The sequence below is a fragment of the Oncorhynchus gorbuscha genome, linkage group LG04 (assembly GCF_021184085.1).
Source record: "Oncorhynchus gorbuscha isolate QuinsamMale2020 ecotype Even-year linkage group LG04, OgorEven_v1.0, whole genome shotgun sequence".
Taxonomy (NCBI): Eukaryota; Metazoa; Chordata; class Actinopteri; order Salmoniformes; family Salmonidae; genus Oncorhynchus; species Oncorhynchus gorbuscha.
The window spans coordinates 17,690,533-17,716,396 of record NC_060176.1 but is presented as its reverse complement, the minus strand read 5'-3'; the positions used below and the strand labels follow the sequence as shown (position 1 = coordinate 17,716,396).

General features: G+C 42.1%; 1 protein-coding gene across 1 annotated transcript in view; it reads right to left on the bottom strand.

The window, feature by feature from the left end:
• Positions 1-25,864, bottom strand: part of vat1l (vesicle amine transport 1-like) — a 37,896-nt gene that overhangs the window by 6,110 nt on the left and 5,922 nt on the right. Inside the window, exons 5-7 of the mRNA XM_046346038.1 lie at positions 25,587-25,690; positions 23,965-24,020; positions 23,627-23,821 (exon numbers count right to left, since the gene is read on the bottom strand). Of these exons, the coding sequence (XP_046201994.1) occupies positions 23,627-23,821; positions 23,965-24,020; positions 25,587-25,690 (355 nt within the window). The remainder of the gene's footprint in view (positions 1-23,626; positions 23,822-23,964; positions 24,021-25,586; positions 25,691-25,864) is intronic.

The window sequence follows — 25,864 nt, the reverse complement described above, 5'->3', positions numbered from 1 at the left end:
CAATCAAACTCTTACAATAGGAGCCAGCTAAAAATCCCATTCTTAAATCCTAGTCCACATTGTCTGCAGAACTGAATGCTATTATAGTGTGCAAATAGCCTGCCTAACAATGTTTAAGTGTTTAAAAAAACATATTGGTGCAGTGAAATGTGTTGTTTTATAGGGTTGGCCATAGTACAATCTTCATACACAGCCCAACAAATTACACTCAACAACCACAACTAATTGATGTTCAGATTCCAAACTCTACCAATCATATGATCAGTGTTAGTACACGCTCTCATTTAGAATGATCAGAGTGTTATTATCTGAGTGGAACAGTTGCTACATGTGCTAAGCTGAAGGTCATGCTTTAAGAGGTTACTGCCTGTTCATTCAGCTGGGTGGAAGTGAGAGGTCAAGCATTACACTTCCCAGAGACAGTGACTCTGAAGCACACATTGATTCTCTCTCAAATAAATCAGTGCAGGTCACTGTATAATCATTCAGTCAGTCATCAGAACCAGCACACATTTAAGACAGCCAGTATGTGCCCAAAGCATGACAATCATCACACCATTTCACAGGACTAAAAAATCTGTGTCATTTCTAGAATACTATATTTTGTATATTGCGTGACGTGGTCTGATGGCTTTTCTGAATTGATATACATGGCCGGAGAAGATTAGCGTCCCTGTCCTTCATCTAGCCAGACTCAGTCAATACCCAAACCCTCCGTCAGAGCTTATGACATTTACAGATGATTGGAACTGATCCTCACCCACCTAAAAAAAAGTGCTGCAAGTGTATTCCTCTTACTTCTAGGGGTCAACTATTCAATGCAAATACTTTTCATCACACCATTTCACATACCATGATGAGATGACCTATATTGATTACCTCCTCTAAGTCAATGCCACTGGAGACCACTTTAGGGCTGTCTTTCCATGTATTTTTTACCTTACTGTCAGACTCCATTTTAAAGTTGCATCTCTGCCTCCATACTCTTTGTTCTATGTGGTGACTTTTCACCAATCCCAATGTTTCAGTGCTCAAAGTACACCAAACCGTGCCCTGACTGTAAACTCCCCATGCTCCCTATCACCTGTTGCTGCGTAGAGCAGAGAAGGGATATCTCAGACCAGTCTGCCCTGATGGATCTCAGCGATATTGCCTGTGTGCTCAGTGTGATTACTGCAGAATGAATCAATTTACAGCAGTCCATTTCCAGACGAGCACAATAAAACGCTGAGAGAGCAGTTCAAAATATATATTTGGCATCTTTCAAGGCACGGTGCATTTTCAAAGTCATAGCCGTATAATGGAGCAATTGCCTTTGAGTGTTTTGAAAGGAAGAAATTTAGAGTCATGAGTAGGCACCCATTACATTACTGTAATATCTTTAGTAAATGGAAATGTATCAGTGGTAACATTTCTACAATGATTCCGAAATCCATTGAGCAGATGTTGTGTTTTGTTTCATTCCCCTCGGGGTTGGATAGATCTCTAGTTTCCTTTAATTCATCCCTGGTCATTTCTAATGGCAGTGGTATTTGCACTACCAGAAAGCCACTTGAGAACACAATTAGGAAAAGGAGTGGACCAAGAATCCATCCTATAGTCAAATACGGCGAGATGCTCTAGAAGGCTCTGTGGTGCTGTAATTCAACATGATGCACTCTGCAATGGAAAACATGCATCACAGGGCTCTACAGTGCGACCATTTTACTTGCATAAGTACCTAAATATCTTGCTGTGCAACCTGGAATTTTAATTTAGGAGCACCAGTGCGCTTAGAATAAAGATGTTAATTGTTGCAATGATTCCTTCACTGTACTGCAGGCCCTGGTGCCATGGAGGATACGCTTGCACCATTATTACAAAGAAAACAGCTTGTTTCTTTGTGCTCCAAAATGTTTCAATTTAGGCACACACGTGCTCCCTGTAAAAAAGGTCAGTGTAGAGCCCCGAGTCACATCCCTCCCTGGAGGTAAACAATTATCAGTATGTGAATATTTACCATTCATAATGTTCACCTTAAATCTAATACATGCTTACCAACTTCAGCCGCACAGAATAGCCCAGTGTACAATAGCTTGTTAAACTGTAGTTTTCAATGTCCAGGAACCTAAGTACCAGTGGCTCAAACTGGAGACCGGCTGCTTTAGTACTGGCAGCTGTGAGCCACTCCAACCTGATGGGTGGTGGGTTGTAGAATTAGATCTAATCCCTGTGTTATTTCTCCAACAATTCCAACAGGATTTACCAGTTGGAACAATAACTATTTCATTTTCTTTCACCTTAAGACTAAATATAATCTAAAATGTCCATTTTATCCAGTTTGAAAGGCAAATAGTTTTAGTCTTGGGATATCTAAGTGGAGTGCTAGCCACAGTATTCAGTAGATACACCATGAAAAAAGTATTTCTACCAGGTAGGTGAACCCATCTCTGTCCATACATAAATTATGATGTTAGTAAATAAACAATGTAAAATAAATAAACAATGGGAAAAAGTAGGATCATAAATACAGCCTTGTGAGGTTATACATTTACTGTGATTCAGTAGATCCCTCCATTTCTGACATATTGCCTAAGCATTTTCCTATAAGCCACTGCAAACAGAATACTTTCAATGTTGAGAAAGTTGTGTTGGTTTGGCTGTGATACCTTACATGGTTAATCCATCCCCCAACTCATTTCCACCCCCCCATCTCTTCATCTTTAGGTTCCTTTGTTAAAGAAGATTTAGATTTTTGGTGTCCACCTGCTTCCTATCCGAAACAGTTTGTGCATATATTTGGACAACATTTTGTGATGTTTTTGTTCATTTTTGGTCATTGGCAAGGGTTTTTTCACCTGTTCGTGCTCTCAAGAAATACATGGTCAGTAGCCGAAGTCTATGTCCCTTTGTTGATGATTGGTCAACTGTAGGGATTCTTGAATGACAACAAACACTTAATTGAATGAGAGATGAATCGTTTTTATTCACACTTTTTCACTTGAGAAATACTGAACTAAACATTTTAGCTAGATGTAAAATTGGGCAACTAAGAGCTCCTTGGCAAAAACATTCAAAATAATTCGGACTATTTTGAGGAAGTGTATAATGGCTACGGCGTCTCAAGATGGACAAACCGTAGTATTGACGATTTTTTTTCTCATTTTTCAAACTAAGGTCTTTTAAAGGAGTATTCAAGCACACTCGTTCAGTTCGCCTTGCGGCCGAACCAAAGCATGCTGAAGGCTTAAGGGCATTGAGTCTTTTCATGGGCTGTGGAGGGTGGAAGGAACTCAAGCATGAAACCAGAACAACATATTCCAGACTGTGAACCAGCAGCCTGTGTCAGTGTCTGTTCCTGTGTTCAAAGCCGTTATCAGAGTTACTGCATTGGAAATCATGTATATTATAAAGTCATTCAATAACTGCTGGCGTGATGGAAGGTAGAGGGGTTTCATGGAAAAGGGTAATGAAAAGGGTCATCTGATCTCGCTCATTAAAACTCATGGGGATCTACATAATCACTACATGGGAATAGTTCAATCCCTCAGAGATGATGACCGTGGATGGCCTATATCACTGTTCTCATTACCATGGTACACACAGACAATGTACCTCTTTGTCTGGATCCCATTGTTTCCAAAACATTCTTTAGCTAAAAGAAATTACGTAATCCAAGCCTAAAGCAGAAATAGGTCAGGGACTGTTAATGTGATGTTAATTAACAATGATGGTGAATTGTGGCTGGTTGGAGAGTTGGTGGGGGGTAAATTGTGAAGCAGTCAGCCACCAATTGTGCAAGTTCTCCCACTTAAAAAGATGAGAGAGGCCTGTAATTTTCATCATAGGTACACTTCAACTATGACAGACAAAATTAGAAAAAAAAATCCAGAAAATCACATTGTAGGATTTTTAATGAATTGATTTGCAAATTATGGTGGAAAATAAGTATTTGGTCAATAACAAAAGTTTCTCAATACTTTGTTGTATACCCTTTGTTGGCAATGACAGAGGTCAAACGTTTTCTGTAAGTCTTCACAAGGTTTTCACACACAATACTTATTTTCCACCATAATTTGCAAATAAATTCATTAAAAATTCTACAATGTGATGTTCTGGATTTTTTTTCTCATTTTGTCTGTCATAGTTGAAGTGGTGAACCCCTACTGTACTCCCTGTCTGGATCCCGATTACACCCTAATTGGTCAAGACACTCCAGGTTAGATAGGTGTAACAGTACTGTTCTTGCGTTGTGTACAATCAATCACCGACATGAACTCCAACTTGTAGCACCAGTCATGGAGATTTATTATGACAGCACAAAATTGCACGTCATGCAATGCATGGCTCACCATCCAACTCTGCACTCACACAGTGTACAAAATATTCCCCATCGGATGGTATGGTGTGGTGTGAGACCTCTGAACACCTGCAACACTCAACAGTTTGGCTATTAGAGCGCTCTAAAAGTTGGCTCCCTGATCTGGGTGTATACGGCGAGGAATCCCATAGACACAGAAATAGTTGTTACACAACTGATGAGCTAGACTTAGCAGACTGGTTCGGACACAAGAAGGCATGAGCCAATTTGGTAAAGTGGTCAGTAACAACAAGCACATGCAGAGACTTGCTTGAAGAATCTTCTGCAGACCAAAAGTCTATGCACCCTAGTTCAAGAAGCTCATTATTATGCTCTCAAGAGGAGCTCTTGCTTCCGGACCGGGAGTTTAGCTCACGACGCATCTCCTGCAGCACTTCACATATTCATTTACCTCCCTCTCCAGGCCATGCCAGAAAAACCTCTGTCTTGTCAGGTAGACTGTTCTCTGTTGGCCCTGGTAGCCAGCTTCATCATGGACACCCTTCAACACCATTGCTTTCATGGAGGCTGGAACCACATACAGATACGTTTTCCTCTTTGTAACCACATTCTTTGAAACATGATAGAGTACACCCATCTTCATGGTCAACTTGTCCCAACTTCTGAGAAGACACAAAACCTCAATACTTTCGTGGGCACACTCTCTCCGAGGTGGTCTTCTCCCCCTTTCCACAAAGAAGATCACTCTGCTCATCACGTTGTCATCACACTGCTTATTCATCAGTAGGTTGTGTGGCAGAACACCAACATTGGTCTGCTCTGATGGCATAACAGGCTGCGGAAGCTGTGGCAACAGCAGTGCATGTGGGCCAATCTCACCCACCCAACACCTGTGTGAATGAAGAACAGCTGCAACTTCATGTCTTGATAAAGCACCAGATGGGGGGTCAACAGAAGCCTGGCAGCTAATAACCACGTCGTTGGAGTCAGAGGCTTTGTCAAAGGGGTGGTTGGACCAGCGAAACATGTCTTGCACTCTGTCTGTGCGCACAGCGTTAGCTTCAGCTAGTAACGCCTCGTACCGGACCCTTGTCAGGCGATGGAGTGCACTGGGTCATACGAAGGGATCTCTGCTCAAAGCATCTGCAAAAACATTTTTTTGGCCTAGGGATGTACTTGATGTCAAACTCATACGATGCCAGCTTGGTGACCCATCTCTGTTCACAAGCAACGAACTTTGCTTTGGTCAGGATATATGTCAAGTAGGGATGCACAATATATCGGTGAACATATCGGGCGATATTAGCTAAAATCGCCAAGATTGGTATTGACCGATGTCTAGTTTAACACCAATGTGCATACCTATATAACATAGATACATGACGTAATGACGCCGCGTAAAATTTTGCATTACACTTGCAACACAGCATTCCTAACTTAGCCCACAATATCTTATGTGTGGATCGAGCAGTCAACAAGTCAAGCAGTCATTTGAAAGAATAAGAACATTTCCCTTGGCAATCAACCGTTCTCTGTCGTGGGTGGTGTTGAGCACCGGTACACACTACCAAGTGAGCTAGTTTTCAGATATTGCCCTACCGGAGTTACACAGTGATAACGTCACTGCTATTAGCTTCACGACATACATACTATGGAACGCCATTTGGGTCTTTGCGTGTCAAAAAAGATACAGTAGCACTGTCAAAGCTGTAAAAAAAAGTCTGCAAACAAGAAAACACCAGCCACGAATGATGTGTTTTCAATACCGCTTTGGTAATAAAGCAGAATATGTTCGACCACTACTTCTGGGGTAGCTAGCTTTAGCCTGGTACCTAGCTAGCACCAATACAACCAGCCTGAAAACAATGACAAGTAGAAACTGCAGTAATTTTCATTACTCTTATCAATGATTTAGGAATCCTTGTGAGTAAGTATTAGCTAGGTTGCCACTTGTTGTTCGCCTATTGAAATTGAACTTCAGTTCATGAAAATAAACAGCTAGCCAGCTACTTAACCCTGTTGCCCAAAACTAACAGTATAAGCAGCCAGCTAGCTTCATCTGGCAAGTGAGGCTCGACCAGACCAGGTTATGTGTTGTGAAGCTAGCCACAATAAGTATTAGGCACAATAGTGGAATTTTTGGTTTGATTGGTCAACAAGCATAGTGTTATTTGACATGTCAAATCATGTTAAACAGTATATTTTTTGACACGCAGAGATCCAAACGACGTTCCATAGCAAAGACCCAAACGGTGTTCCATTGAAATCCTGGTTGAGAATGAAACGATGAACAAATGAACAACAAAACAGCACAGCAAGTAAGTGGAAAAAATTGGTTTTAATTATGTTTTACTGGTAATGGGGACATACGTAAATGCCAACAAAATAACTTTTTGGTCAGTGTGGTGTGTGTTTGTGTGTGTAACCTTTATTTAACTAGGCAAGTCAGTTAAGAACAAATTCTTATTCACAAGGACGGTCTACCCCGGCCAAACCAGGACGACGCTGGGCCAATTGTGCACCACCATACGGGACTCCCATTCATGCCGGATGTGATACAGACTGGATTCGAACCAGGGACTGTAGTGACGCCTCTTACACCGAGATGCAGTGCCTTAGACTGCTGTGTTCATGTTAACTATTTAACTGTACTAGAATGCTTAAAAGGCTGCAATTTTTGTTAAATCTCGGTTATCAGTATCATTTTTTTGTTGTCAAGGAATATATAGAATCTCGGTATCGGCCAAAAATGTCATGGTGCTTCACTAATGTCAAGGGATTATTATCTGTCCATACCGTGAACTGCTCCCCTCGTACCAGTGGTGGAACTTGTCATAGATAGCCCAACGAACTCGAGCCTGTGCACAGGATACCTCAACTGTGCATAACTGAAGGACTTGCTTGCGAACGCTATATGTCTCTTTGTAGCTCCCTGTTCCTGTACCTGGGACAGCACAGCACCTAAACCGTTGCTGGAAGCGTCCACCGACAGTAGAAAGGGTTTGTCGATGTTGGGGTGGGCCAACAAAACCTGGTCCAGTAAGGCTTGCTTTAGCTCTGAATAAGGCCTGTCTGCATTCTGCTGTCCAGTCGGCAGCCGTCAACTTCCTGACAAGTGAGCGTCACTTCTTTTTCCAGCATGGAGCCTTGTGTAAAGTCGCCAATCCAAAGAGAGGCTTTGCGATGGTCGAGCAACCTTTAATGAACTGTTGGTAATACACCACCATCCCAAGGAATGACCTCAATTTCTTCTGAGATGGAATGTCAGTGCCATCTTCCATCAGATCAGCTTCTGTTACTCCTGTAACGGCCATCACCTTCTCAGGGTCTGTATCTACACCATTCACACTAATGATATGCCTCAGAAACTTCACAGACCTCTGCATAGAGTGACTCTTTTTTGGCGCCAACTTCAGGTTGTGAGCCTTGAGACGTTCAAAAACTATTTCCAGGCGCTGTATAGCCAGATCTTCAGTGGGCGCATAGACCAAGATATCGACAAGGTAACACAGCAGCCTAAGAAAGTTCTGATCCCCAAAGATGTTTAGCATCATCCTCATAAATGTTGCAGGACGATTACATAACCCCTGTGGCATACGGTTGTATTCGTACAATCTAAATGGTGATGTAAAAGCTGTGAATCTCCGGTCATCCTCATGCACTTCCACATTGTAGTAGCCAGAGGTAAGTTCCATTGTCGAGGAAAAGGCATTTCCACCTAAAGCAGCCAGCGCGTCAGCCTGGAGAGGGAGTGGTTGGGTGTCTTGATGGTGCAAGCATTGAGCAAACGAAAATCAGTACAGAATCTCAGGTCTCCAGACTTCTTCCAGACAAAGACAAGGGGTGAGACGTACTCACAACTAGACTTCCTTATGATTTCATGTTCTTCCATCTCATTCAACGCTTTCTTACGCTTCTCATAATGACTTGGTGAAAGGCGTCGGTAGGGTGCTTGAACTGTCAGGTCCGTCAAGTCGGCTGGAACCATCATCAGTTAGAGTCAAGTCATCTTGGCAGTCAGTGAGTATGTCAGCCATTCTCTGCACTTGCTGCTGTAAAGCTGCTGATGAATCATCATTCACACATCATTCACATCATCCTCACCCCTGTCACACACTGGAGTATAAACCCTCTTCCAGAGATCTCAATTAGTCTTCAGGTGGCAAATGAAGGTCTTTAGAAGACCCAAGATGAGAAACCCAAGATTGCTGCCCAAGATGAGGTCAACACTCTGGCCCTCAACCACCAGTGTAGGCACGGCAACACTACAGCCGTACAACTCCATCTCCAGCTCACATACTCCCAAAGGCCTGGTCTTCAACCCACCACAACCAACCAAGACTATCTCTGTAGGTCTCAATGATGGACTTTTCAACACTCCTGCATGCAAAAGTTTAGGTAAGATCCTAGAGCTCAAGGTACAAGCCATGGACCCACTGACAAGCATATCTGTCACTTACACTTCTCCTATTAACACATTGGCATAGAAAAAAATATCATATGGGGAAAGTCTTTGTGTGTTCTGCATTATGATACTCTTCTCAGTCTCCATTTCATCCCAAACACTTTTATATACAGACTCCAAATCAACAGCTCTTACTGATGGGGACAAAAGGCCTAACACTCTCCCCTTCTACATGCAAGCCTAATAGTCTTCCGGGAGCTGAGCAGTGATTACTTTAGGAACTCCACCAGCTGTGCTCAGAGCTGCGGCCTTGGGGCACTGAGAGCGTGCGTGGCCAGCTACATGACAAAAAAAAGCAGAGGTGATTGGCCCTGCAGTGAAAGTAAGTATCGTGTCCAGCATCCCCACACACTTCACATGGCCCATTAGACCTCAATTTGCTCCTATTCCCTTTTTGGAACTGACAGTTAGACTGCTATGGCCTCTGCTCCAGCACACACTCCAGCATTGCACGGTTATGTAAGTCGCTCTGGATAAGAGCGTCTGCTAAATGACTTAAATGTAAATGTAAATGTTATGTTCCATCGGCTCAGCTGAGCCATGAGTAGCCTGGGCTGGGGAAGGCAACGCATTAGGTGATTCCATGTGGAGCCTCACAGCATGCATGGTGAGTGGTCACATGGGCCCTTCCCATGACAGCACCAACTTCCTGCTTCATTGTTGCGATGGCTGAGGTCACCGCTCCCTCCTGTATTCATCCAACCTCTCATGAACATCTGCAGCGGTCCACTGCTGTATTGGCTTGCACTTAAAGATAAGCGACAGTTCGGCGTTAGGGCAATGTCTGATGAACATGACTGTGAGCTCACGAGATGGGTCTTCAACACTTTTTTCTGTCTCTTCAGACAATCTTCAGCAACCTCCATAGCCTTGTTTAGTCTGAGCCAATAGTCGAATGGTTGTTCATTAGTCAGAGGTAATGTGGCATAAAAGTCAGCGGGGGGGCATGCTTGAAAAAAGTGTCACTAAAATGTTGTTTCAGTATGTCAAAGATGGGACTTTAGATAAATCAACAGAGGGATTGCTGCGTATGCCCACTTTAACAACAATGCGGGCCTTTCCCATAAGCCTGCCCATAACCTCATCTGCTTGGTCCATCACAGATACGCCCCTCTTACGCATATAAACCATGACCATATCCTCCCACTCATGCACTGTGCACTTTTCAGAGCCATCCCCCCTAAAGTACACCGGCTCCCTGATATCAAACATTGTCCCCAACATGTCCAACAATTGCCTTTGACTCCAAACAGGAGGCAATGTTCTCCCCAATGGAATGACCAATCTGCTGTACAATATCTTCCCCACTCCGTGTATTTGGCAAACCTCTTTCATTCACATCCTTGGGCGTTTCCATGAGGAAACTATCATCAAAACCCTCCAGTTTAGGCATAGGTGTAGAAGCAACTGGAATTTTGTCTGAACCCCTACCAACAGATAGCTACAGATTAAATGTCAGGAAACCCCTACCTCTCCCAACACCTTCCATCTTAATTATGGGAAATAAACACACTAAAACAAAAAATGCAAATAGCAGAATATGTTTTAAAAAATGTAAGAAATGAATGTCACAATGTAACCTATATCGAGTACACTGGTAAAACTCACCCTAGTTATATCATATGTACGTTACAAATGCAAATAAACAAGCAACACAAAAGTTATATTTTTTTGTCCTTGAAGAGAAAGTCCCAATTAATAAAGATATCATCAATATCAGTAAAGGGAAAAAAACGTAGTTGCGTCCTCTGTGGCGAAATGTGATATCGCCATAAACTGCACCAGCAACGTCTTATCTGATTCTCGAACGGCAACCACCACGAAGTTCTGAGATGGAAATCCAGCGAAGGATGATCCGATCTAGAAGAACCGTCACGGCACCACTGTAACAGTACTCTTATTGCGTTGTGTACAATCAATCATCGACACAAACTCCAACTTGTAGCACCAGTCATGGGAGATTTATTCTGATAAATAGCACAAAATTGCACGTCATGCAATGCACGGCTCACCATCCAACTCTGCACTCGCGCACTGTACAAAATATCCACCCCCCCCTCCACCAGACACAGTAAGTTGCTAGCTGGCTTTAGTTGGAATTCTCCACAACAAAATGCACAACAAATATGCACAAAAATGCTGCATCTTGTGTGATGTTCTAATAACATTTTCAAACAAATGTATATAAATTGTACATTCAAATCATCATTTGTAAGTATAAAAATCACTTTTGACGTACAGTGCTTTGCAACCAACAACTTACCGCTGGTTTGGTGTGTTTTCACTGGGATGATTCTAACTGAAACATCACCCCATTTAAAGCAAGCCACGCAAACCAGCCAATAAGATGCCATGTTGAGTATGTGAAGGCAAGACAAAACTAAAACCAAAAACCCATTGGCTTAACAATAAAGTGGCAAGGGTAATCACCAATATAGCCCTGTTACACAGGCAATGCTGCATGGGTATCCAGGCAACCTCTCCTTCATTCCATCCTAAAGACACACCCTCCACCCTCTCCAGCCAGGCGAGAATCGTTTTCCAGGCTCAGCATTTACACAAACCAACGCCCCCTGAATTCTCATCCCACACACACAAGCAACGGGAGTCTTTGCCCCAGGCTCGCCACCCCACTTCCCTCTAATGAGGCTCTTCATGGGCTGTGGTTACAGAGAATACCCTGAATTTCACTGACAACAGCAGAGCACAGGGTTCCCAGGAAAAAGACAAAACATCTCATAAACACACCCCTCTCTCTCATACAAAGCTGAAACTCACATGCTGCATGACATCCTCCCAAGACAACACAGAGAGCTCCACAGACAGCTACAGTATCAGTCCTCCCACAACTGCTGACAATTACACAGCTCATTTCACCAACTGTGACGTGTTCAAACCACAAAAATAACTTCAGAACGGATTTCACAGAACTCACTGGGAAAATGTACAGAAAAGCTTCTGCTTACACAACCAGGTATGGCTGCATCTCGGTGGTATCCATGTGATGTTAAACAGTCATATCTTGTAATTCCTTTCGGAGACCATGCCAGCAGTAGTACTGTAATGTGTTGTACCGGTGAGTGCCAAGCCTATGAGGATCAGAAGGCCTTTTCCGAAAACGCATCGTCAGGTTTGATAAATGACTTGACATTCTTTAGCAGGCGGCCGCAATCTGAATGTTTAGCAGAGAGCGGTGCTCTGATGAATGTGGGCAGCTAGTTAATGAACAGATCCTCCTCCCACAGCAGGAAAAGGCCAAGGCATCCCACACCAGCCTCACACAGGATATTGATCTCTAGGCAGACAGCTACTGTCACAACTTCTAGTAGCATCCAACATTGACAAGACCCCAACCAAATGACAGGAATGGCAGAAATGTTGAAGGTCTGGAGAAAACGATTACATTGTCAGTCATATTATAGCAAGTTCAGGCAGAGCTGTGTAATGGGGAATTTTAATGTTTGTGCTTATAACACATTTCTGTGTTCTATTAACCAATTTCTGTGTTCATGCAAGTGGTTGACTGAACAAATCCGCCTCTTATCAGTAGCTGCAATTTGGAAGTACGCCCAGACGTTGTTTTGAGAACGAACAAACGAGATCTCCATTTCCAGGTCTCAGCTTAGAGAGGAGAAGCCTCGTGAGGTGTTGGTAGGTCACATGAATGAAACAAAATGGTAATGATTAATTAATTATGCTAAATCATGCAAATATAACTTGTCTGTGTATAGCCGTACATAAGACAACTACTGGGACTGCCCAGGAAGAGCTTCTGACAGAAATGTGTTCTATGGTGCATTGAGTTAGTTGGAACCTCTCCAGCGCGCTGACAATAAACAATTATTAATTTAAGATTGACTTTGAATGTCCATGTGTAAGAATTTGTCCACAACAGATGTTTGTAGCATAGAATATTGCTTGAGAGCAAGAGAGGTAACCAAAGCCATAGCATCAATAGACCTGTGTTACAAATCCTTTATAATGGAAAATATTTTTTCATCACGCAAAAAGACCTTCCTTTGTGCCACCAAATAACAGAATCTTGTCACCATGTGAGCTTGAGTGAATCTAAAAACTGAAAAGAACATTCTGACATTGAGAAGATAGATGTGGGTTCCCAAGACCTTCAATGTGTTTATGGTGGCCAGTGTGGCCAAGTTCTTTTCAGATCATTGTCCCACAACAACAAAAGCAGGTTTTCATTGAATTTGGCAACACTGCTGTTCTATGGTGTGCTAGTAAGAGGGCAAAGCATATGTTCCTGTTAAATACAGTGCCTTGAGAAAGTATTCATATCCCTTGACTTACTCCACATGTTCTTGTAAAAGCCTAAATTCAAAAATGATTTTTTTCACACCCATCTACACACAATACCCCATAATGACAAAGTAAAAACATGTTTTTATATATACAGTTGAAGTCGGAAGTTTACATACACTTAGGTTGGAGTCATTCAAACTTGTTTTTCAACCACTCCACAAATGTCTTGTTGACAAACTATAGTTTTGGCAAGTCTGTTAGGACATCAACTTTGTGCATGACACAAGTAATTTTTCCAACAATTGTTTACAGATTATTTCACTTAAAATTCACTGTATAACAATTCCAGTGGGTCAGAAGCTTACTACATACACTAAGTTGACTGTGCCTTTAAACAGCTTGAAAAATTCCAGAAAATGATGTCATGGCTTTAGAAGCTTCTGATAGGCTAATTGACATCATTTAAGTCAATTGGAGGTGTACCTGTGGATGTATTTCAATGCCTACCTTCAAACTCAGTAAGTGCATATAGTAAAGATAGCATACCCCTCCAGTACTGTACTAAGTTTGTCTTTTTGAAAATGTACTTACAATATGAAGGATGCATGTCTAATAGTCTTCAAATTGGGATGTTGTCAGCAGAAATAAAGAGATCCCATCTAAAAATGTCTACCACATCTGTGGATTGAAAATACCCAAAGGACTGCTAATAGCCACAAGAAAATAGAAGTGCATTACAAACCAACAAAAGTGACAACATTTCAGACTTCTTAATGGAGCAAAAGAGAAACTGTCATTATTCTGGAAATTATGATGTACTACAATTATGATTAGAAAATTCACAAGCTCCCGTCGATCACCTGAAGGAAACTCAGTGTGCTGTGATATCTTGACTTGACACTTTTAACAATGAAGAAGAAAATAGTCCACTCAGTCAAGCGACACAGAAATTTACATTTCCAATGCTGTGCATATAAGGAAAAAAGTTTCAAAATAGATTCATCAAAGTGAATAGTGTTTAGGAATCACAGTGTTATTATCTAGTTATTTACAGCTATTATTATTTACAGGTTGTTCAATTCATCTCTGCAAATTAGTTGGATTGCACACTGATGAATAACATTAACGTCTATCATTTCACATTTTTATGAACAATTCACTAATACTAGTCAGCCATCCATTTTCCTCCATGTATTACAGATGAACAGATAACAGCAGACAACCTTTTCTGGGGGCTTCAGTTTCTTCTACCATTTAGAAACATTCAACTTACTGCCTACTACGAGAGGAGAGGACTGTGTTCATCATGCTGTCTTACACAGGCCAAGTTTGTCAGGTGTAAGGGTATTAAATCAACAAGCGTAGCTAAGGCCAAGATTTAAGAGCCTTAATTCAAATGATAGTGGTAATAGAAAGGTGCAGGAGCCAGAGCCATGGGGTGGATGACAACAGCTAATGATCAGACCATTTGGTGGAATTAGTAGCTAACAATGATAACAGCCCATAATACATGCCTGTCTTAGCACGGCTCATTTCAGTGTGTCAGAGAGCCCCCATGCTGCTGATAGATTTCACAGTTCTACACATCACTGGTCAGTGAAAATGGCTCTAAGGTGTCATAACAGGGTGTGGCAGCCTGGTCACTCTCTTGCCACCCCCATATTCAGAGAAGTCCCTGGCTACACTCCGGCCTGTTTATCAATGCAGGGCTGTGGTTCCTATGGCAACAGTGCCAAGTTTGGATCAGCCGGGGAGGTAACGCTAGAGCTGGTGTGGCCAAGCCGAGAGCTGTGCGGTGATAAATGACTTAAATGTAAATGTCTTAAATGATATACAACCACATTATACTAATGCTGTAGCTTAGTCAGTGACCCGAGACCACAGAGCAGGAGTCAACTGGGCAACAAGTCACAACAGAAAAGGTGCTGTGTTGAGAATAATTCTCGGCTGTAGGATAGGATACAGATAGGATACAGATGACAGCATTAAAGCACTGATAGTGTGGTTCAAGCTTGTGTTACACAATATTTAGGTGACAACTCAGCAGACTTTAACCATGACAGTCGCATTAATGAGAAATTGAAACGTATTTTTAGGACAAGGTGGACTAGTGAATCTACTGAGGCATGATTATCGCTAGCCTGGCTACGGTGGTAGTACATCCTGAGTAATGCCAGTGTCAGTAATGGCCTTCTGTCTGATAGGCTGGTGAGGGGAAAACACTGCTGGTGCTGAGTTTTAACAAGTGCTGTCTGATAGGACCATAAATCAGATTGTCCAGAGCTGCCTGGCTGCCTCATGTCAACGCCAGATCTGAGGTATCAGGGAGCAGAGTGGAACAGCCAGGCTGGTTGGGAGGGAGAGCTCTGCAACAACAGTAAACAACTGTCCAAAAACAACCAAAATGCGTCCAGGTGTCAGGACACTGACAATTCCTAGGCAACAGACAAATGGATGTGGCCCAAGGTAAAAATGGTTTCTTCCCTGAGTGGTCAGGACAGCATAAAGCATACTAGAGTTGTGTTTCTGGAGTTGTGTTCATTTCCTGGAGTGCTGTGAAAGACTGACTGGTTTGGAGGAGCAGGATACAGCTGGTTGATGTGCATCTCTAAGGGGGAGCTTTGTGCGTTCTTTGGCTGCATTCCTCTAATAGCCCCCTCAACTTCACTATGGACCTCTCCAGGACTTCACTTGACCCATGGCACAAGAGAGAATTGCCTCTGTGATGCTCAGGGCATTCAGAAATAGTTTGTAGTAATTGAAGTCTGTGGCTTCAAAGCTGCTCTCCAAGACAAGGGCCTTATAGGTAAACATGCTTTTCATTGTGCAAACCCGTTTGATATATTGCTTTGCAAAACAAACCCGACTCTAGAGACATTAAGAGGCTGTGGAGAACAAAAGGATATCCCCTGGTCAGGATGTCACGGGGAGATGGTGCATGAGTTCCCTCATGACTACTGTGGAACAGAAGGTAGAGGACCATACCAAACAATCACAGCGAGGCCCCTGGCCACACTGGTGCTGAATGATGAATGTTGCTGTCATAGAAAGTGTCCAGATAATCATCTTCAGCTCAGGGGGTTAAATGGCAAGCAGAAAGCATGGCCACAACACAGGTAATAAGATTCACATTGCTTGGAGAAGACATGGCCAACTCATCTATTTCACCCTCTGGGTCTGGTATCGTTTCCAAGCAGAACAGTAGGATCATAAACAAGGATGACTATTAGGGCTGAGCTTTAGTGTGAGCGATGCTGTAAAATGTTACAACACTGAAGCTTCCTTCAAACCTCTCCCTTTCAAAACACTATCCTCCACTATCCCTTGCTTTCTCATTAACCACAAATTTCTCTCTCTCTCTGCCCTTACACTCTCTCGCCCTCTTCTGCGGTACCAGCTGCAGTCTCCTCATGATTAGCAGAGTAGTTTTGCTCCGGGCAGTGACTCGTCTGCAGACGTATCAGTCAGGAGATACAGACCGCGTAGTTAGTATGTTATTACATCTTATGACTGCCCGGTATGGCAACTGCTCGGCCTCTGGCTGCAAGGCACTATAGAGGGTAGTACGTATGGCCCAGTACATCACTGGGGCCAAGCTTCCTGCCATCCAGGACCTCTATACCAGGCGGTATCAAAGAAAGGCACTAAAAAATGGTCAAAGACTCCAGCCACCATAGTCAGACTGTCCTCTCTGCTACCACACGGCAAGCGGTACTGGAGCACCAAGTCTAGGTCCAAGAGGCTTCTAGGTCCCCCCCCACACACACCACTGCTACTCTCTGTTGTCATCTATGCATAGTCACTTTAAGTAACTCTACCTACATGTACACACTACCTCAACTAACTGGTGCCACCGCACATTGACTCTGTACCGGCACCCCCGTTTTTACTGCTGCTCTTTAAACACTTGTTATTTTTATCTCTTATTCTTATCTGTATTTTTTGAAACTGCACTGTTGGTTAGGGGCTCGTAAGTAAGCATTTCACTGTAAGCTCTACTACACCTGTTGTATTCGGCGCACGTGACCAATAAAATTTGATTTGAGTATGGAGCAGCAGGTACCAATCCCCCTGGCTTTCTACATAACACTTTTCCATGCTGTGACGGCATAAGGCAGAACACACCTTCACATCCAAAACATAACTCTCTGTGTGGTGGAGGCTTCCAGATAGAGAACATGTGTTCTGAAGAGCCCTCTTGGGGGAGAAGTGAACAGCAGAGATTAATAAGAGCCATGTCCAGGTACAGTACATACAGTCCTCAGAGTAAAATGATTGTAGGTTTAGTCAACACTCTGAAAGCCTGTAAGTCAAAAATCCACAAAATGCTTCTAATGGACAGATCTAAAATAGGGGAGCCTTTTAGAAAAGTCAATTTACCAACTCAAAATGATTTACTAATTAAAAATCTTGATTGGGAAAAAAAGTATAACTTATTACAGTATGCATATCAGTGTGATACATCTGTAATTAGGGATTTCAATTCCTCAATCACTTTCTTTCCTATTCTGGTATGAGCATTTAAAGGTGCCACCCATCTTGGCATGACTTTGCAGTACGCTGTGGATAGATCAACTTCTGAAACCATGACAACCATGCAGAATAGTGGGGAGTCAGTCTGTCACTTTCCCCCCACAACGCCTGATAGGATCAAAAGGAAAAACAAGAAACCAAGATCCCAGAAATGTTCCATATGCACAAAAAGCGTATTTCTCTGAAATTGTTTACATCCCTGTTATTGAGCATTTCCCCCTTGCCAAGATAATCCATCTACCTGACAGGTGCGGCATATCAAGAAGCTGATTAAACAGCATGATCATTACACAGGTGCACCTTGGGCCGGGGACAATAAAAGACCACTCTAAAATGTGCAGTTTTGTCACAACACAATGCCACAGATGTCTCACGCTTTGAGGGAGTACACAATTGGTATGCTGACTGCAGCAATGTCCACCAGAGTTGTTGCCAGAGAATTTGTTAATTTCTCTACCATAAGCCACCCCCAACGTCGTTTAGAGTATTTGGCAGTACGCCCAACTGGCCTCACAACTGCATACCAGCCCAGGACTTCACATCCGGCTTCTTCACCTGCGGGATTGTTGGAGACCAGCCACCCGGACAACTGATGAAACTGAGGAGTATTAATATCTGTAATAAAGCCCTTTTGTGGGGAAAAACCCAGTGGGTGGGCCTATGCCCTCCCAGGTCCACCCATGGCTGTGCCCCTGCCCAGTCATGTGAAATCTATAGATTAGGGCCTAATGTATGTATTTCAATTGACTGATTTCCTTTTATGAACTGTAACTCAGTAAAATGGTTGAAATTGTTGCATGTTGCGTTTTTTATTTTGTGTTATTGACTACGTTTGTTTATGTGTAACTCTGAGTTGTTGTTTTTGTCGCACTGCCTTGCTTTTTCTTGGCCAGGTTGAAGAAACTTGTTCTCAACTGGCCTACCTGGTTAAATAAAGATGAAATAAAATAAATCAAAATATTTTTGTTCGGTATAAAATAAATCTTGTCCTCTATTCATTGCTTGCTGTCTTCAAGCAAGTCAAGCAAAGGCTGTTTTCTGAACACAAGGGAGCCCATTTATTAAATGTCCTCTTGTTAACAGTACACTCGTAGAAAAAAAATGCTATCTAAAATCAATAAGGGTTCTTCGGCTGTCTCCATAGGATAACCCTTTGAAGAACACTATTGTTCCAGGTAGAACCCTTTTGGTTCCAGGTAGAACCCTTTCCAATGAGGGTTCTACATGGAACCCAAAAGAGTTGTACCTGGAAACAAAATGGGTTCTCCTATGGGTACAGCTGAAGAACCATTTTGGAACCCTTTTTTTCTAAGAGTGTACTGTATAGAATCATGTACCAAACCAGGACTGCTGAACACTCACTACATTTCTAATAAACTTAATTTTCTGAGTTTCTATAGTTTTTTTAAAGGTCTTCATGAACATTCTCTGATTACAGGCAAAATGCACTTCTTAAAGAATGTTGGGCACATTGAGTAGAAGCCAAGATCAAAGAGGGAGTGAATAAGTATCTATGCCATCCTTCTGAGAGACAACACTGTAAGTCATCTGGTGGGCACAGGGTCAACGTTCAAATTAGTGGAGGGTTTTTCTAACAAGAAAAAATGGATAGAATCAAACATATAGTCACCTACTGTTTAACAGGCTTTCCTCGCACTGCCCTCTCTGCTGGAAAGGCCAATTATTTTGCAACTTCAAAACCGGAATGACGCAAGAACATGTTTGCAGGCAGCAATTTCAGCTACAAAATGAAGCAAAGAAAGGATGGCATTTATTTTTATTGTCTACTGCACACAACCAAAACTTTACTTCCACTTAACCCAACCCCTCTGAATCAGAGGTCGGCTCTGTCATTTCAACTGGCCACCTGATCAACACAATGTAATTCAATCAAATCGCATAACACACTGTATCTCCTTGACTGGTTCTACTCAAATAACAACATGTCAGCCTTACCAGAGAAACTATTCACATTTCCTTGAATGGATAAATGGGACTTAACACCTCCCTCTGCAACTGGATCCCCCAGCCACCCCAGTCATAGACTGTTCTCTCTACTACCGCATGGCAAGCGGTACTGGCGTGCCAAGTCTAGGACAAAAAGGCTTCTCAACAGTTTTTACCCCCAAGCCATAAGACTCCTGAACAGGTAATCAAATGGCTACCCGGACTATTTTCACCCCCTCCCCCCCAAACCCTCTTTTACGCTACTGCTACTCTCTGTTCATCATATATGCATAGTCACTTTAACCATATCTACATAATACCTCAATCAGCCTGACTAACCGGTGTCTGTATGTAGCCTCGCTACCGTTATTTTTCACTGTCTTTTTACTGTTGTTTTTATTTCTTTACTTACCTATTGTTCACCTTTTTTTGCACTATTGGTTAGAGCCTGTAAGTAAGCATTTCACTGTAAGGTCTACCTACTCCTGTTGTATTCGGCGCACGTGACAAATAAACTTGGATTTGATTTGAAACGTACAGTAGTGTCTTAGACATTGGATAGGCAGAACAGAAATAATGAAATGTGTCTATTCATTTTCCCCCTTGAGACAGATTTAGGTGAATATCTGTATGTATACTGTATATCACTATGTATACTGTATATATGTATGTACAGTGGGGCAAAAAAGTATTTAGTCAGCCACCAATTGTGCAAGTTCTCCCACTTAAAAAGATGAGAGAGGCCTGTAATTTTCATCATAGGTACACTTAAACTATGACAGACAAAATTAGGAGAAAAAAATCCAGAAAATCACATTGTAGGATTTTTAATGAATTTATTTGCAAATTATGGTGGAAAATAAGTATTTGGTCACATACAAAGAAGCAAGATTTCTGGCTCTCACAGACCTGTAACTTCTTCTTTAAGAGGCTCCTCTGTCCTCCACTCATTACCTGTATTAATGGCACCTGTTTGAACTTGTTATCAGTATAAAAGACACCTGTCCACAACCTCAAACAGTCACACTCCAAACTCCACCATGGCCAAGACCAAAGAGCTGTCAAAGGACACCAGAAACAAAATTATAGACCTGCACCAGGCTGGGAAGACTGAATCTGCAATAGGTAGGCAGCTTGGTTTGAAGAAATCAACTGTGTGAGCAATTATTTGGAAATGGAAGACATACAAGACCACTGATAATCTCCCTCGATCTGGGGCTCCACGCAAGATCTCACCCCGTGGGGTCAAAATTATCACAAGAACGGTGAGCAAAAATCCCAGAACCACACCGGTGGACCTAGTGAATGACCTGCAGAGAGCCGGGACCAAAGTAACAAAGCCTACCATCAGTAAAACACTACGCTGCCAGGGACTCAAATCCTGCAGTACCAGACGTGTCCCCCTGCTTAAGCCAGTACATGTCCAGGCCCGTCTGAAGTTTGCTAGAGAGCATTTGGATGATCCAGAAGAAGATTGGGAGAATGTCATATGGTCAGATGAAACCAAAATATAACTTTTTGGTAAAAACTCAACTCGTCGTGTTTGGAGGACAAAGAATGCTGAGTTGCATCCAAAGAACACCATACCTACTGTGAAGCATGGGGGTGGAAACATCATGCTTTGGGGCTGTTTTTCTGCAAAGGGACCAGGACGACTGATCCGTGTAAAGGAAAGAATGAATGGGGCCATGTATCTGAGAATTTGAGTGAAAACCTCCTTCCATCAGCAAGGGCATTGAAGATGAAACGTGACTGGGTCTTTCAGCATGACAATGATCCCAAACACACCGCCCAGGCAACGAAGGAGTGGCTTCGTAAGAAGCATTACAAGGTCCTGGAGTGGCCTAGCCAGTCTCCAGATCTCAACCCTATAGAAAATCTTTGGAGGGAGTTGAAAGTCCGTGTTGCCCAGCAACAGCCCTAAAACATCACTGCTCTTGAGGAGATCTGCATGGAGGAATGGGCCAAAAAACCAGCAACAGTGTGTGAAAACCTTGTGAAGACTTACAGAAAACTTCTGACCTCTGTCATTGCCAACAAAGGGTATATAACAAAGTATTGAGATAAACTTTTGTTATTGACCAAATACTTATTTTCCACCATAATGTGCAAATAAATTCATGAAAAATCCTACAATGTGATTTTCTGGATTTTTTTTCTCATTTTGTCTGTCAAAATCAAAATCAAGAGTCGGCTTTCTATTCCGCAACAAAGCCTCCTTCACTCACGCTGCCAAGCTTACCCTAGTAAAACTGACTATCCTACCGATCCTCGACTTCGGCGATGTCATCTACAAAATGGCTTCCAACACTCTACTCAGCAAACTGGATGCAGTCTATCACAGTGCCATCCGTTTTGTCACTAAAGCACCTTATACCACCCACCACTGCGACTTGTATGCTCTAGTCGGCTGGCCCTCACTACATATTCGTCGCCAGACCCACTGGCTCCAGGTCATCTACAAGTCCATGCTAGGTAAAGCTCCGCCTTATCTCAGTTCACTGGTCACGATGGCAACACCCATAGCACGCGCTCCAGCAGGTGTATCTCACTGATCATCCCTAAAGCCAACACATCATTTGGCCGCCTTTCGTTCCAGTACTCTGCTGCCTGTGACTGGAACGAATTGCAAAAATCGCTGAAGTTGGAGACTTTTATCTCCCTCACCAACTTCAAACATCAGCTATCCGAGCAGCTAACCGATCGCTGCAGCTGTACATAGTCTATAGGAAAATAGCCCACCCATTTTCACCTACCTCATTCCCATACTGTTTTTATACTGTTTTTATTTATTTATTTTTCTGCTCTTTTGCACACCAATATCTCTACCTGTACATGACCATCTGATCACTTATCACTCCAGTGTTAATCTGCAAAATTGTATTATTCGCCTACCTCCTCATGCCTTTTGCACACATTGTATATAGACTGCCCATTTTTTTTCCTTTTTTTTTCCTACTGTGTTATTGACTTGTTAATTGTTTATTCCATGTGTAACTCTGTGTTGTCTGTTCACACTGCTATGCTTTATCTTGGCCAGGTCGCAGTTGCAAATGAGAACTTGTTCTCAACTAGCCTACCTGGTTAAATAAAGGTGAAATAAAAAAAATTAAAAAAAAGAGCGTTGGACTAGTAACCAGAAAGTTGCGAGTTCAAACCCCTGAGCTGACAAGGTACAAATCTGTCGTTCTGCCCCTGAACAGGCAGTTAACTCACTGTTTCCAGGCCGTCATTGAAAATAAGAATGTGTTCTTAACTGACTTGCCTGGTTAAATAAAGGTAAAAAAAAAAAAAAAATACAAATAAATAATTGTTGAAGTGTACCTTTGATGAAAATTACAGGCCTCTCTCATCTTTTTAAGATGAGAACTTGCACAATTGGTGGCTGACTAAATACTTTTTTGCCCCACTGTATACTGTACATGTGTATATATGTATGTATACTGTACATGTGTATGTATACTGTATATCTCTATAAAGAAATATAGCTGAGTGGAGGTAAACACCAGTAATATGAATGGAGAGGAAAAGCCTTTCACTGTTCTATAAGCAGGGGATCTTGTGAATAATTAAGCCACCAATCATCTACCTCATAGCAGCAGGAGTGTTGTGTCAATAAATGACTCTATGACCCTCCGTGCTGAGCTGCCTGCTAACCACTAGCAGTTCCACTATCAAGTCCACAGAAATAGCAGAATGTGTGAAACACCCAAATGTTACATTTGTGTTTCTTTACAAACAGAGTTGGTGACAGTGTAGAAACAGAAAGAGGAAAACAGACACCCAGAGAGATGCACTGGCAGAGATGGAGAGATTGATGTATGGAATTCATGTGGGCTTGAATGTGAACATCGCATAACTGCAGCCATCAAAAACCCGCAACCGGTCTTAACGGCCCACCTGCCATCTGCAGGCCAAACCAACGTCCACTAACAACAGTGACAATCAACAGATGACTCTCCATCCAAGATGTTTCCATAACAACTTCTCTAAAACGTCCCTACCCATCTGTGTTTCCTTAGTGACCGTGTGGATCATTCCCAGATTGTAGACCTGCCAGTCAAAGACATCATGCCAGATGTGTTCAGGGAAATGTCCCTGCCCACCAGCTGTCCCCTTACCTCCTCCAGTGCCCACAGGGAGTCCACCACAGGTTTGATCTTCTTCTGGTTGTAGAGGGAGAAGAGTTTCTCCACCACCATTTTCACCTGCCCACACCTGCCCTGCTTGAACAGGAGGTTGAGCAGCGAGAATCCAGCAATGACCTTGTTCTCTTCATAGAGTTTAATAGGGTTCACCTTCTCAACCTGCCACCACTGGGGAGTCAAACCAGAGACACACACATCACTTACCCCAATAACTCATTTGTGTTTCATAGTAAGTAATGAATGTTCGATAAATATTAAACAGACTGTTCCATTCTGTAAACTCAGTGACAGACTCAGCATTTCGAACTCACAGATTTTGCAAGGCTGAAGAAACTCTTTGTTTCCCCAGTAACCATGTTTGATGAGCCTGAAAACACAAAAACAAAGGCACAAGCTTATAGAGAGAGACAGGGTGGCGATGTTAACTGTTGGGCTGAAGTGATGGGTGAACCATACAGAGCCGTGAGGTGAAGAGGGGTTATTGTGGGGGAGGAGTAGTCATACCATTAATTGATTCAAGCCGCATTAGTGTTACAACTCCACGACTGTCATACTGATAGAAACACTAATTCTACATGATCTGAAACCCAAGAAAACTCTTGTAATTAAACAATTCATATGTGGATAAAAGCCAGGGGCAGTCAAATATATTCAGGTGTCATTTTTAATCTATTTGAATTAACCTACATTTCGCACTGAATCACAACGCACGCCTGGTTTTCAATGAGGTTTAAGCGGTCGCTTAAATTCTGTCCAGATTGACTATTGAGTAGATGGAGGGATATTACCTCGAAATAAAAGGACCATCTGTATTCTAAGTGTCTTTAGACGAAGAGAAAGTCTGAAGAGCTTGAGCCTATATCTTACAAGAAACTTTACAAATATTTGTGGTCTAAGCTATGTCATAGGAAACAGTGCCTTCAGGAAGTATTCACACCAGTTGACTTTTTCCACATTTTGTTGTGTTACAGCCTGAATTTCAAATAGATTCAATTACGTTTTTTTTTGTCACTGGCCTAAACACAATAAAGTACCCCATAATGTCAAAGTAAAATGTCATTTACATTTTTTTTATTTCGTAATGACAAGCTGAATTGTTATGGATATGCTTGTAATTGTTAAGGACTGAGGAGTTTTTCAGAATACAAAAGAAACATAAGGGAGCTAAGCACAGTCAAATCCTACAGGAAAACCTGGTTCCACCAGACACTGGTGGATGAATTCACCTTTCAGCAGGACAATAATCTAAAACACAAGGCCAAATCTACACTGAAGTTGTTTACCAAGAAGACAGTGTATATTTCTGAATGACCAAGTTACTGTTTTGACTTAAATCTGCTTGAAAGTCTATGGGACGACTTGAAAATGGTTGTCTTGTAATGATCAACAACCAATTGTTTTAAAGAATAATGGGTACCTATTGTACAATCCAGGTTTGCAAAGCTCTTAACAGACTTACCCAGAAAGACTCACAGTTGTAATCGCTGCCAAATGTGATTCTTACATGTATTGACTCAGGAGTGTGAATATACTTATGTAAATGAGATATTTCTGTGTTTCATTTTGAATAAATTTGCTAACATTTCTAAAAACAAATGTTTACTTTGTCATTGTGGGGTATTGTGTGTAGATGGGTGAGAAAAAATATATATTTAATCCATTTTGAATTCAGACTGTAAAACAACAATATATGGAATGAGTCAAGGGGTATAAATACTTCTTGAAGGCACTGTATATGTATAGCGCAAGTACAATGGTGCCTAACCTATATACAATACCTGTCAGTAAGTTTGAAATGTCCTAAATTAAAAATGTCACTCAAGATACGTCATCATTCACAGGCTAACACCACATCATATCTCAAGAGTCTTATGTGCGATACTGGTGGCACAATGTAGCAAATCTATGAGTAGCATCCTGATAGGACACCAACCGTAGAGGATGTAGGTTCCCAGAGGCCTCAGCAGACCGAGGCCTTTACCAGTGTTCTCCCCAGACAGACAGTCCAGGACGATGTCCACTCCCTCTGGAGAGATCCTACCAAGTACAGGAAATTCAATTAACAAGAATCAACACGTTCCTCATTTACAGACAGCCTCAACTGCAGGCTTCATCAGAAGCCTATCAGTCTATTAGTCATTCAATGTTTAGCTCAGATTTCAATAGTTACATTTATATATTTTTAGCAAATACTAAACAATACAGTTCATT